Source organism: Gopherus flavomarginatus, chromosome 17, assembly GCF_025201925.1.
Source record: "Gopherus flavomarginatus isolate rGopFla2 chromosome 17, rGopFla2.mat.asm, whole genome shotgun sequence".
Taxonomy (NCBI): Eukaryota; Metazoa; Chordata; order Testudines; family Testudinidae; genus Gopherus; species Gopherus flavomarginatus.
Window position 1 is genome coordinate 21,690,249 of NC_066633.1, and position 14,075 is coordinate 21,704,323.

The 14,075-nt window shown below is 45.5% G+C and overlaps 1 protein-coding gene across 14 annotated transcripts in view; it reads right to left on the reverse strand.

Annotated features, from left to right (window-relative positions):
- The window catches only part of GRIN1 (glutamate ionotropic receptor NMDA type subunit 1), an 83,560-nt gene that overhangs the window by 52,028 nt on the left and 17,457 nt on the right, over nt 1-14,075 (reverse strand). For all 14 annotated transcript variants that reach the window (XR_007769982.1, XR_007769980.1, XR_007769981.1 and 11 more), the window contains exon 3: nt 6,716-6,892. Coding sequence is in view for 8 of the 14 variants with exons in the window: in XM_050926321.1 (XP_050782278.1) it covers nt 6,716-6,892 (177 nt within the window). In the remaining 6 variants the exon portion in view is untranslated. The remainder of the gene's footprint in view (nt 1-6,715; nt 6,893-14,075) is intronic.

The window sequence follows — 14,075 nt, forward strand, 5'->3', positions numbered from 1 at the left end:
GAGTGTGAGAGGCTTGGATGTTTCTGTCATAAACAGATAAGAAAAGTTAATAGCACAGAAGTACTTTATATCTCTTTGCCTGGAAATGGTTAACAAGAACAGTGAGCCTGTCTGTCACCTGACCCGAGGACCAATCAGAGGACAGGATACTTTCAAATCTTGAGGGAGGGAAGTTTTTGTGCTGTGCTGTTAGTTTTGGTTGTTGTTCACTCTGGGGGCTCAGAGGGACCAGACATGCAACCAGGTTTCTCTCCAATCTCTCCGATACAGGCTCTTATAGATTCAGAATAGTGAGTACTAGATAGATAAAGCGAGTTAGGCTTATGGTTGTTTTCTTTATTTGCAAATATGTATTTGGTTGGAAGGAGATCAAATGTGTATTTGATAGAAAGGAGTTCAAATTGGTATTTTGCTGAAAAGATTTTAATTTGTACTTGTATACTTAGGCTGGGAGAGTATTCCCAGTGTCTATAGCTGAAAGACGCTGCACCTATTCCATTTTTAAAAAATTTACAAAGATAATTTTTACTGTTTTTTCTTTCTTTAATTAAAAGCTTTTCTTGTTTAAGAACCTAATTGTTCTTTTATTCTGGTGAAACCCCAGGGGACGGGGTCTGGATTCACCATGGAATTGGTGGGGAGAAAGGAGGGAAGGGGGAGAGAAAGGTTAATTTCTCTCTGTGTTAGAATTACTGTCTCTCTCAGGGTAACTCAGGGAGGGGAAGCCTGGGAGAGGCAACGGTGAGGGAAAGTGTTTACTTTCCTTGTGTTAAGATCCAGAGGGTCTGGGTCTTGGGGGTCCCCGGGCAAGATTTTGTGGGGACCAGAGTGTACCAGGCATTGGAATTCCTGGTTGGTGGCAGCACTACAGGTTCTAAGGTGGTAATTGAGCTTAGAGGAATTCATGCTGGTACCCCATCTTTTGGACGCTAAGGTTCAGAGTGGGGAATTATACCATGACATGGTGGGCAGCGTGTGGGATAGATAGATAGATAGATAGATAGATAAGATGGAATCCAAAAGCCAGTGAGGTTTTTATTTCTTTCCCTGCTAGCTATCTGCAGGCAGACTGAGAGGTTTGGGTTTAGAAGCAAAAGCCAGTAGGATTTTTTCTTTCTCTTTCCCTGCTAGCTGTGTGTAAAGCAGGCTAGAGGAGATTGTTTTTAAAAGCAAAGGTCTGCATGTTTTTTTGGTCTCTTCCTTCTGAGTACTCTGAAGGCATAGGCATTAAATTAAAAAAGGGTCTTTTGTTAAACAAAGGGACTCCAGTTGTGAGTCACCATACACCAGCGAAACACATTTGCAAATGAATGGTTTTTTTTTCTTTCTAACTCTGTCGGGAATAGCTAGGTAGAAGGAGTTAAAAAAAAAAGACTCTGTAGCTAAGCAACCTGAAGAAGGCAACAGAAAAGCAGCATTTCAAGCAGTAAACAGCAGAGGGCGCCCCAGCACAAGGAAGCCGGAAGTTTGAATTCCAAGGAACGGGCAAAACTGGAGGCAGAGAAACAAATCAAAGATGCAGACCACAGGCGAGACATGGAAAAAAAACCCTACAAGAGATGAAGCTGAGAGAAAGAGAGGCTGCCCACAGGAGAGAGTTGGAACTCCTGAGGGAGGCCCACTGGCAGGCCCTGGAATTAGAACAGGTTAAGCAGAAGAACGCAGCCGATCCTAGCAACCCTTTGCCAGTTATTGTTCCACATCCCAAGAAATTTCCCACCTACAAGGCAGGTGATGACACTGAGGCCTTCCTAGAAAATTTGAAAGGACCTGCCATGGGTACAGTATCTCTGAGGACCAGTACATGATAGAGCTGAGGCCACTGCTCAGTGGACCCTTAGCAGAGGTGGCGGCTGAAATGCCTAAGGAGAACATGAACAATTATAAACTTTTTCAAACCAAGGCCAGATACAGAATGGGGATAACACTTGAACATGCCCATTGGCAGTTCAGACCCCTAAAATGGAATCCAGATGTGTCATTCCCCCGACACGCCTACCACATTGCAAGGAATTATAATGCCTGGATATCAGGAGCCAATGTTAAATCTCTGGATGACATGCACCTCCTAATACAATTGGAACAGTTCTTAGAGGGTGTTCCTGAAGAAATAGAAAGGTACATCCTAGATGGGAAGCCCAAAACGGTAACTGAGGCGGGGGAGAATGGAGCCAAATGGATGGAAGGGGCAGAAAAGAAAAAAGCTACTGTCAAGGGGAGCGACTACCCCAGGGGGCACACCGACAATAAACCCTATCACCGAGGGCAACCCAGGACCCCACCTACAACCCAAGGAAAGCCGCCAACGCCCTATTCTCTCACCTCAATCTCCAGTAACCCACCTCGGCCCAGTGATCAGTCAGATGGAAGATGCTTCAAGTGTAATGAACTGGGACATATAAAGGCCAGCTGCCCCAAGAATCCCAACCGAGTGCAGTTCATTATATCTCCATCACTCCAAAGATCCCCAGGCCAAGATGACTCTCAAATACCCTCGGAGCGAAGGGAAATTTTGAGAGTGGGTGGAAAGAAGGTTATCGCGTGGAGAGACACGGGGGCACAAGTGTCAGCTATCCACTAATCCTTAGTGGACCCCAAATTCATCAACCCAAAGGACCAAGTGACAATTTACCCCTTCATGTCACAAGCGGTAAACTTGTCTACAGCTAAACTGCCTGTCCAGTACAAAGACTGGTCAGGAATGTGGACTTTTGCAGTCTATAACAATTATCACATCCCCATGCTACTGGGGGAAGACTTGGCCAACCAGGTAAAGTGGGCCAAGAGGGTGGGAATGGTTACACGCAGCCAAGCCAGGCAAGCTTCCAGACCCATCCCTGTTCCTGAGCCGTCCACAGGGGCCCCGTCTGTGTTAGCAGAGACCCAGACTGAGGTAGTGGACCCGGATTCCCTGCCAACGACTGCAACAGCCACAGTACTTCCAGTCCCAGGCCCGGACCTGGAAACGCAACCAGCACCAGAACTATTGCCAGCACTGATGCCAGTGCTTGCAAACACATCTTCAACCCCAACGCCAGAAGGTGCCAGTGAGCCTGAACTGGCAGAAGCAGCAAACAACCAGACCCAAGAGGCTCAGCCAGAGCCTGAAATACCACCTGGTGCACCAGCGGAGAGCGGTTCACCAGCCACGAAAACAATCCCATCACCTACATCGCTTCCCGAAGGACCAAGCCAAAGTCCACAGTCTGAGGAGGAACTGGTGTCTCCAACCTCCAGGAAACAGTTCCAGACTGAGCAGGAAGCAGATGACAGCCTTCAGAAAGCTTGGGCGGCAGCATGGAGCACCCCACCGCCTCTCAGCTCTTCTAACCAATCCCGGTTTGTTATAGAACAAGGGCTTTTATATAAGGAGACTCTTTCTGGTGGACACCGGGAAGACTGGCATCCACAAAAACAGTTGGTGGTTCCAACTAAGTACCAGGGGAAGCTCTTAAGCTTGGCCCATGATCATCCCAGTGGCCATGCTGGGGTGAACAGAACCAAAGACAGGTTGGGGAAGTCCTTCCACTGGGAGGGGATTGGCAAGGATGTTGCCAAGTATGTCCGGTCTTGTGAGGTGCGCCAAAAAGTGGGAAAGCCCCAAGACCATGCCAAGGCCCCTCTCCAGCCACTCCCCATAATAGAGGTCCCATTTCAGCAAGTAGCTGTAGATATTCTGGGTCCTTTCTCAAAAAAGACACCCAGAGGAAAGCAGTACATATTGACTTTCGTAGACTTTGCTACTCGATGGCCAGAAGCAGTAGCTCTAGGCAACACTAGAGCTAAAACTGTGTGCCAGGCCCTAACAGACATTTTTGCCAGGGTAGATTGGCCCTCCGATATCCTTACGAATTCAGGAACTAATTTCCTGGCAGGGACCATGAAAGAACTGTGGGAAACTCATGGGGTGAATCACTTAGTTGCCACCCCGTACCACCATCAAACCAATGGCCTGGTGGAAAGGTTTAATGGAACTTTGGGGGCCATGATACGTAAATTCATGAATGAACACTCCAATGACTGGGATCTAGTGTTGCAGCAGTTGCTCTTTGCTTACAGGGCTGTACCACATCCCAGTTTAGGGTTCTCACCGTTTGAGCTTGTGTATGGCCATGAGGTTAAGGGGCCATTGCAGTTGGTGAAGCAGCAATGGGAGGGGTTTATGCCTTCTCCAGGGACTAATATTCTGGACTTTGTAAGCAACCTACAAAGCACCCTCTGACACTCTTTAGCCCTTGCTAAAGAGAACCTAAAGGATGCTCAGGAAGAGCAAAAGGCCTGGTATGATAGACATACCAGAGAGCGTTCCTTCAAGGCAGGAGACCAGGTTATGGTCTTAAAGGCGCAACAGGCCCATAAAATGGAAACATCATGGGAAGGGCCATTCACGGTCCAAGAGCGCCTGGGAGCTGTTAACTACCTCATAGCATTTCCCAATTCCTTCCTAAAGCCCCGAGTGTACCACGTTAATTCTCTCAAGCCCTTTTATTACAGAGACTTACAAGTTTGTCAGTTCACAGCCCAGGGAGGAGATGATGCTGAGTGGCCTGACGGTGTCTACGACAAAGGGAAAAGTAACGGTGGCATGGGAGAGGTAACCCTCTCCACAACCCGGAAACGTCTGCAGCGGCAACAGATCCAGAAGTTGATGCACTCTCCCGTGAAAGTTCCCTAACATCAACTGGTTAAAAATTGTCCTTGCAATGTGAAGAATCTTGTAGTTTTACATAATTGGTGGCATATGTAAGGATGCATGTGTTTATTGATCTGTTTATTTTAAAGTTCTAGGGAGAAATCACTGCCAGTGTGGTTCCACATTGTCAGCGATTTGGGGGGCGTGTCATAAACAGATAAGAAAAGTTAATAGCACAGAAGTACTTTATATCTCTTTGCCTGGAAAGGGTTAACAAGAACAGTGAACCTGTCTGTCCCCTGACCCGAGGACCAATCAGAGGACAGGATACTTTCAAATCTTGAGGGAGGGAAGTTTTTGTGCTGTGCTGTTAGTTTTGGTTGTTGTTCACTCTGGGGGCTCAGAGGGACCAGACGTGCAACCAGGTTTCTCTCCAATCTCTCCGATACAGGCTCTTATAGATTCAGAATAGTGAGTACTAGATAGATAAAGCGAGTTAGGCTTATGTTTGTTTTCTTTATTTGCAAATATGTATTTGGTTGGAAGGAGTTCAAATGTGTATTTGGTTGAAAGGAGTTCAAATTGGTATTTTGCTGAAAAGATTTTAATTTGTACTTGTATACTTAGGCTGGGAGAGTATTCCCAGTGTCTATAGCTGAAAGACCCTGTACCTATTCCATTTTTAAAAAATTTACAAAGATAAAAAACAGTAAAAATTCTTTCTTTAATTAAAAGCTTTTCTTGTTTAAGAACCTAATTGTTTTTTTATTCTGGTGAAACCCCAGGGGACGGGGTCTGGATTCACCATGGAATTGGTGGGGAGAAAGGAGGGAAGGGGGAGAGAAAGGTTAATTTCTCTCTGTGTTAGAATTACTGTCTCTCTCAGGGTAACCCAGGGAGGGGAAGCCTGGGAGAGGCAACGGTGAGGGAAAGGGTTTACTTTCCTTGTGTTAAGATCCAGAGGGTCTGGGTCTTGGGGGTCCCCGGGCAAGGTTTTGTGGGGACCAGAGTGTACCAGGCACTGGAATTCCTGGTTGGTGGCAGCGCTACAGGTTCTAAGCTGGTAATTGAGCTTAGAGGAATTCATGCTGGTACCCCATCTTTTGGACGCTAAGGTTCAGAGTGGGGAATTATACCATGACAGTTTCCTACCTGAAATGGACCCGAGATTGTTACCTTGTGCCCCTGAGTGCGGGTGAGAACTATCACTTCCACAGGCCAGTCATGGAGGAGGCTCCGCATCTTCTAGTTAAAAGATTTCCCTTCAAACTGCTCAGAGTAAGAGTGCAGTCAAGGGACTTCCTGTCTTGTATGTGCCTGCTCAGTTTTAATCGTAGGAACCGAGCTCTCCTACTGGCTCAGGCTCCCACTATCCACAGATGACGCAGACATGCCCACGCTGGATGTAGCTATCTGCCTCCTGGCTTAACACTGAAAATAGGTGAAGTGCACCTCCTTCATAAAGCTGCTCTCATAAACAGAAGCCACGAACTCAATCTCGTTTACAGCCTGGGGCATGTCAGGAAAGCGTGTTTAGCATGTGCTTCAATGAAGATGGGTTAGGGCCTATGACAACAGCCAAAGGGCTGAGAGCTGTGTAGGAAGGGCGCTTTATAACTCTGCCCTTTTCCTCCTAAGCCACAAAGCAAGTGCCAATTAGCCAATTAAAAAGCTGTTCTTCTGGCTCTGTTTCATAATTAGCGTTGCCAAGTCTGCATTGTACCCTAGGGAAGCATCAAAGGGGAGAGGTGCTTTTCCTAAGCTGTGCGATTGGTTCTCTCCCTAGGTGGGAATCGCCCGGGCTAAGTATTTGCAGAGCTCCAGGTTATTCTGCCCTTCATTTTGTAGTTGATTTACACGTAGGAGATTTCGACCATGGCAAAGCAAGTGAAATGAATAAAGTACAAAGTTCTGTCAGGTACTAGTCAGACACTGTTGATGCTTTAAGCATAATGTTAGCCATGTTACAATGGAAAGAAAAGGTGTTTTACATACAGAAATCTACATACATACAACAGCCTGAGACTTCTAGCTTTGTTGTTGTTCTTTAAGAAAATTACATGACAATGTTTAGATACTGACCTTGGATTCTTTCTCTTCCAGCAGCGTCTCCAGCTTCTTCTGTGCAGCGCGACCCTCATGGTCATCACTGACTATTAGTATGATGTGATTCCAGTTGTACACTCGCATCATCTCAAACCAGACGTTGGACTGGTGAGAGTACGGCGGGACAGTGCGCAGGAAGGACAGGTGAATGCTCTGCAAGGAACAACAAAGGATAAACAGAGACTTTTGCAGCTCATTCTTGCAGAGATATGTCTCATTGACCAATCAGTTCCACAAGTACTGGGCAAGGATCAGAAGTCTAGCCACACAGGAATTTCTGGTGACCCTGAAATATAGATCTTTGGGTCTCAAATCTTTAATTGGCCTCTATAATCTGAATTTCCCCTTTTTTTGGCTCTGTTTTCTAGCTCTGATTTCAGACACTCTTGTTTTCTGGGGCTAGTCCAGTGCCTGGGGAGATTGAATGTGCAGCCTATAAGAAACAGAGCGGACCTTGTTATTCATTGTCAGTAACATTCAGTGTGTGCTTAGCCCTTTTTTCTGATTGTAGATTGTGACAGATGACAGCTTCTTCTAAGCATGCACATTTATTTTTAAGGTAAAAGCATCATAAATAAAACATAAAAACAGTAAAAGAACCTACACACATGATAAGTGCTTACCAGTGTCACCTATCAGTTTTATTGGACTTAGTAGGTCAAGGTCTTTCAACCCTTCCACAGTGGTTGCCCTTCCCCCACCTTGGAAAGAAGGTCCTATCCTTTTGCTGGATGAGAAAGCAGGCCCAGAGTTAGTTTAAATGCAGGCTATTTATCCAAAAGTCCTTCTGCTTCACCCCTTCTGCTTTTAAAGCCATAATATCCTTTTCCCAAAGCAAAGAATACAGAATATCTAACAACGCACCCTAAACCAACACCCCAACCCTTACTGAGTCTGCATGGAAATTTTTCTTGTACATACTGCAAAGGCCGTCACACCAGGAACTTGAACACAGATTAAACACCTTGGGAGCATTTGATGGGATTTCATGACATGGGGCTTAATTATTGTTTTAGGAGTCCCAGTGTCTCTCCAGTCAATGAATGACTACCACCTTCTGCTCCAACTGGCAATCCAGTGGATCTGCCCCTGAGAGGGTGCAGCAAGACATGTCTACAGTAGTTTGCTTGGAAAGCAGAAGGGGTGATCAGACCCTCTCAGTTAGTGCCAGACCTGCAAGGGACTGTGGAGCCAACATGCAAATAGGGTGGCTGACAGGGAACAGGGGATCCCTGCTGCCAGTATCCAAGAGGAATCATGTTATCTTCCGAGTATATGCAGACAAATTCCTGGAGAGAGTGGGGGAGAGACAGCCTTCTTCTCCAGGAGAAGGACGAAACCTACTGATGTGAAGGGAAATCTGTGACACCCACTCAAGGGTGGGAAGTGCCCAAGAAATGTGTAAGACAGCTACTTGGGAGACGTCAAAGGTAGCTCCAGCCACGAAGAAAGGGGAATGTCTTCCCACAATCTATGACTGCCTGATGGTCTGTGAAAATGTATAAGACCCTGAGATGGGTGGAGGAAAAATTGCTGCACACCCTGACTCAGTATGTGAGGATCAAAAGTCCATCCTGGTGGAGTGGGGTGTCAGTACACTTCCCCCAGATAAGCTGGGATTGTATGTAACATTTCTAGGGGGAGATGGGACACATATTGTGGTGCAATGCAGTATCTTTGGGGTCCACTGCTTTAAATGAATGGTTCCTGTATGATTGTGTCCTATTCCATGGGGCAGGGCTGCACAACTCCTCCAAGAGCCACAAACAGTGGGTGGGGATTAAGGCAAATCAGCCATGTTGGAACCTCCAATATAGGCACCATTTCCTGCGGAGGCTCATGCATACTGGTTCAAACTGGATTTCCAGAGACCAACTGACAAAGAAAGGACTTTGTATAAATAGCTGGAGTGCAAACTGACCCAGACTTTTTGTTCTGATCCAATAAATGGCCAAAACCTCCTGTCCAAAGGGTGCCCCAATTCTCATGGAAGGGTTGGAAGGACTGAACCTACCAGGGTCCCATTTATTCCTACCCTTTGTTTCCTATCTTTTAACCAGTTACCGACCTATGAGAGGACCTCCACTCTTATCCCATGACAGCTTACTTTGTGTAAGAGCCTTTGGTGAGGGACCTTATCAAAGGCTTCCTGAAAGTCCAAGTACACTATATCCACTGGTGTATTTCAAACTCTGAGAAATGTAAACATTTGGAATTTCATTTTTTTATGAAACTGTTTTCCCATTTTCCAGCCAACTCTAGGTCTGATGCTGACGGCCTGTACAACCTTAATTCAGCTCCCTCGTGTGTATGAATGAGGCAAAGATTTCATTGAAAAAACAGTATGTGATCATATCATTAAAGACTAACATAATGCATACGTACAAATTGGGCCAACTTAAGGTTGCACAGACAATCTTCATTCTTGAATTTGCTAATTTCGGAGTGCTTGGCATTGCAATCTGACCATTCTTTTCACATAGTTTTTTTTAATGTAATTTCCCACATTTTAAAAATACACAAAAATTTTTACAAAATGAAAATATCATGATGGTGAACCTGCATACTTCATCAGCAGGACTGGGATCTTTAGAGCCACAGCACAGATCCTTGTTAACAGGGTAACTGGTAACAATAGAATACTGTTATCTTTAGGCTTAGCAGAGTTGGGTTTTTTTTATATAATTTTGGCAGATATCAGTGTTTGTTTTTAAGCTTGATTTTTTATTTTTATTGATTTAAATTTCCACAGTTATGGGAAATTTGGGGAGGGGTCAGACAATTATTTAATGACAGTAACACTGAGAGTCAAAAAGTTAAAGCATTGAAACTGTTAAAACACAAACTGTCAACATCAAAATACACAAAATAAATTGTCTTAAATCACTGAATCAGACCTGTTTTTACTGATCAATCACCAGGCCATTTGTAACAATTCAAAAGTCGAAAGCACTGGATTTTGACTAATAAATTCTCAAGCAGCACGTTTCTTACTTTGCCTCTCCATAAATGTAGATTATTATTGATAGAAATATTTGTGTGGGAGGGAGGGGTGAACCCGACATTTAGAGACACGCCCATTGTCAGTGGGTTTCACTGCTCTTTGCTGTGAAATGGTGGTGAGCCTAAGGGCAGGTCTACACTAGAATCGCTACATCAGTTCAGCTGCGCCACTGCAGTGCGTCTGGTGAAGACGCTCTGTGATGACAGAAGAGCGTTCTCCTGTCAGAATAATTACTCCACCTCCATGAGAGGCGGAAGCTACGTTGACAGGAGAGCACCTCCCGCTGACATAGCGCCGGTGTGGACAGCGCTTAGGTTGCTGTAACTTGCGTTGCTTGGGGGTGTGTGTCTTTTTCACACCCCTGGGTGACACAAGCTAGATCACCTTAAGCAGTCATGTAGACTGTCCTCAGGACTTCTGGGTTCCATTCCAGACTTTAGAGGGGAGTGTTCTCTAGTGGTCACAGACTGTTCTGCTCTAGTCTCCTCAAGCCTCTCCGTGTCCCCTTCCACTTTTATCCTTGCTCCCTTTCCTGTCCCTGTACCTCCTCATCCTTCCCACTCCCAGTGCCCTCCCTCTGAGGCTTCCATCCCTCCTCTCCTGCCCTGCTTCTCGCCTCCGTTCCTCTCTTTTGCACTCAAGACAGCTGCTCCTTCCTCCCCTCTCCTCTGCCTGGACTCAGCAGGAGGAGCATTGAGAGCACAGGAGAGACAGGTCCCTGCTCTCAGCCCTGGCACCTGACCTCCCTCAGCTGCCAGGAGGAGCAAATGAAGGGAAAGTCCTGGTCAGCCCCAGAATGGTGCCCCCGGAGTGGCTCTGTGGGGATAGCGCATGCGCAGGCCAGTCACGCACAGGAGCAGTGAGAGGATGGAGCATGCCCAGCACAGATGGAATCTTTGGAGAATTTAGCTGCCAAACTAACAAGTCTGTACTAAGCACATGCAAGTTAAGATTTTTCAGAAGCTCATAATGTGACCCCAGTTGGCCAAATTTCACATGAACTCCAAAAGGCACCAGGGGGACTCTGTTGTCTGGTTTCAAACCTGTGCTACAAATCATGGCTGCACTACAGCTTTGAAATGAAACAGGTATGATCATTGTTAATATGGGAGGAACAATGGTGTTTTCCTCCAGTCTCATTCTCAGAAATGGCTGAACTGCTTTTGCTGAAACTTAAAAAAACAAACAAACAAAATATTAGCCTGAGACAGACACCTAGGAAGTTTCAGCCTGAACAGTTTCATTTTGGCAACTGAAAACAGAGTCTTATAATGGAAGTGTCAAGCCATCTTAACTATAGTTGCTGCTACCTGCCGCCTATAATAAACATCATTCATTGCAGTGAGTATTAGCTCTGCTGAGAAAAAAACCCTAGACTCATGTATAAGTGAATATCCCCCCATCCCTGGCATCAGTTGCATGATTAAAATGCCTTTTTAATTGGCAGGACCCCTCATAACCCATATGGGATGTCTTTGAGGCTGGCATGGATACAGGAACCCCATCACCTCTCCAGCTGTAACACCCCACACATTTCCTAGCCTCTGATAGCACTTTCCTCTGAAGTCCACACAATTCCCAGTTTTCAACATCACCCATGTCTCTTCTCCTGTCCTAATGACATCAGATAGGCACCACGCTGGGTGGTAGCAAAGTCTGATCAGTGCTTCCATCACAAGCTATTCAGCATTACTGTAAACTCAGCGCTCATTAGCCGGAAGCACTAAAGTATCCAGCTGTCCCTTGCTGACAAGTCTCCTCCATGACTTTACCACATCCCAGATTCTTATGGCTACGGATGCTCTTGGATCAGTGTTAAAGGACTCCACTGCAGCCCTGCTTATGGCAGCTGTACTGAACTTTAACGAGTGCTCTGAAGAATTAAGGTTGTCCATAGAACTGTTACAGGATGGGTAGTGGCAATACAGCTCCTCCACCCTGCCCTTCACTGGGACTCACCTGGTTTTTGGAGGAGCCACCTTTAGGGTATTTCAGTCTCTAGCATTTATGAGTCTTGGCCTTGGTTTTTCTACTGAAGTTGCTAACAAGGTAGCAATTGAGATAATGGGGGAGGTTTTTTTTGCAGGAGGGAGGAATTGGGGTTTATTTGAGGACACATGCCCTGTTGGAACTGGCTGAGAACATTCACTCCTTACCCATAGCTCCAGGCCTGGCTCCATAGCTCAGAGGTTAGAGAATTGGTCTCATAAATCTGGGGTTGTGAGTTCAACTCTCACAGGGGCCTAAGCAGCAGTCAGTTGAGGTGGGAAGGGATAGTTTAGTGGTTTGCACATTGGCCTGTTAAATCCAGGATTGTGAGTTCAATTCCTGAAGTGAGCCATTTAGGGATCAGGGCAAAAATCTGTCTGGGGACTGGTCCTGCTTCAAGCAGACAGTCAGACTAGATGACCTCCTGAGGTGCCTTCAGATGTGAGTGACAAGAGATATGCATTGAGCTTTTGCGCTTTCATTTCATGTGAATCCATTGCTCCTCCCTGACTGAACTTTGGCTTCCTTTGGAATGTGGATGCAATGGCTATTTTTGCATTGACATTTTGTCATAAACAGATAGCTTTCACCTATAAAAGGGTTAACAAACAGTGACCTGAAACACCTGACCAGAGGACCAATCAGGAGACAAAATACTTTCAAAACTGGGTGGAGGGAAGTTTGGGTGTGAGTTCTTTGTTCTTCTCTCAGAGGGTCTGAGAGAGACCAGACATTACTACAGGCTCTCTAAGTTTCTTTTCATAGAGTAAGTAAAACAGGCAGTTTAGGCTTTTTAATTGTTTTAACTCTATTTGCAATTGTGGATCTGGCTGGTTAACTTTTATATGTGTAGTTGCTGGGAATATTTTGATTTGTATTGGTACTGGTGGGAAAGTCTCTTTCTGGTGTCTGTAAGCTATAAGACCCTGTAATAATTACATCTTGAAGTTACAGAGATAATTCTTTACTTTTTCCTTTCTTTTATTAAAAGATTTCTTTTTAGAGAACCTGATTGATTGTTTTTCTCTGTTTCCCTTGTTTTATCCCAGGGGATTGGGATAACTCACCAGGACGGGTGGGGGAGATAGGGAGTGATAAAATCTCTCTCTGTTTTCCTTGAATCTGTTTGCCTCTTTGAGGAAGGGAAGGGAGATGCTTCTCTGTATGGTGATTTAAGAGGTTAGATCTGTATCTCAGAAAAGCCCAGGGAGGGAAATTCTGGGAGCAGGAGAGGTGGGGAATGGTTTATTTCTCCTTGTTTTAAGAACCCAAGGGATCTGGGTTCTTGGGGTCCTCAGGGAAGGTGGGGAGGTCAGAGTGCCCCAAAACACTATATTTTTGGGTGGTGGCAGCCTATCAAATCTAAGCTGGTAATTAAGCTTAGGGAAATTCATGCTAGTATCTCATTTTCTGGACTCTAAGGTTCAGATTTGGGAAAGATTGCTAGGACACATTTTCATTAGTGAATGTTCACATTTTCCAGGCAAAAGCCATCAGCATACAAAATATGGCTTTTGAGCTTTGAAATCAACTCGTTTCTACTCAATACATTTAGCACTGTTCTACCTGAAAATGGGTCCAGCTTCAGGTTTGCAATACCATGTGACTGTCACAGCCCTTCTTCAAGGACTCTGTGGAATGCCTTTGCTTTTACAAAAGAACTACATTGTACAAGGTCAGCCCTGAAGTGAGGAGTGTCTGATGAAGGAGCCACCCACCACACTTCCCCACACATGGCCAAACGCATCTAATTCACCTCTCTGCAGAGGGCCAGCACAAAACCTAAGCAAGGCACACTTACATCCTCAAAATAGGGGGCGTATCAGACATGAATGGCACCTAGTCCTTGCCTGGCACTCTGCCGGGGGGTGAATCTCACTCCAAAGTGAATAGACCTCTTCCTTTTCACGCGTACTTTGGAACCTGACTTACTATTTCTTGGCTGCTGGGCAGGTTGGGTGTTATTTCAAACCAGAGGAGAACTAACATCACCGGTGTTAATCTCCAATCACACACAGACTGAACAAAACCAAATAACCTTGAAGACCAAAAGAGCTCCTGCCAAATGGATAGACAGTATTAGGGTCCTCCTCCATCTCTGCAGTTCCTTCAGTATCCAGGAACCACCCAGGAGGCTCCCGGCTGTCACTAGTCAGCAGTTCAGGAGCTAGTTCATGCATTTGATTTGACTAAAGAGCTGTGAATCCAGCAGCCTGACAGAGAAACATGCAGAAATGACCCAGTGATATGTAGGTCAACATTGTGACATGTCAAAACCAATGAATTCAGAGAGAGCCAGAGTAGAAGAGAAAAAGTGAGAGTTATCAGATCAATATGGAGAGG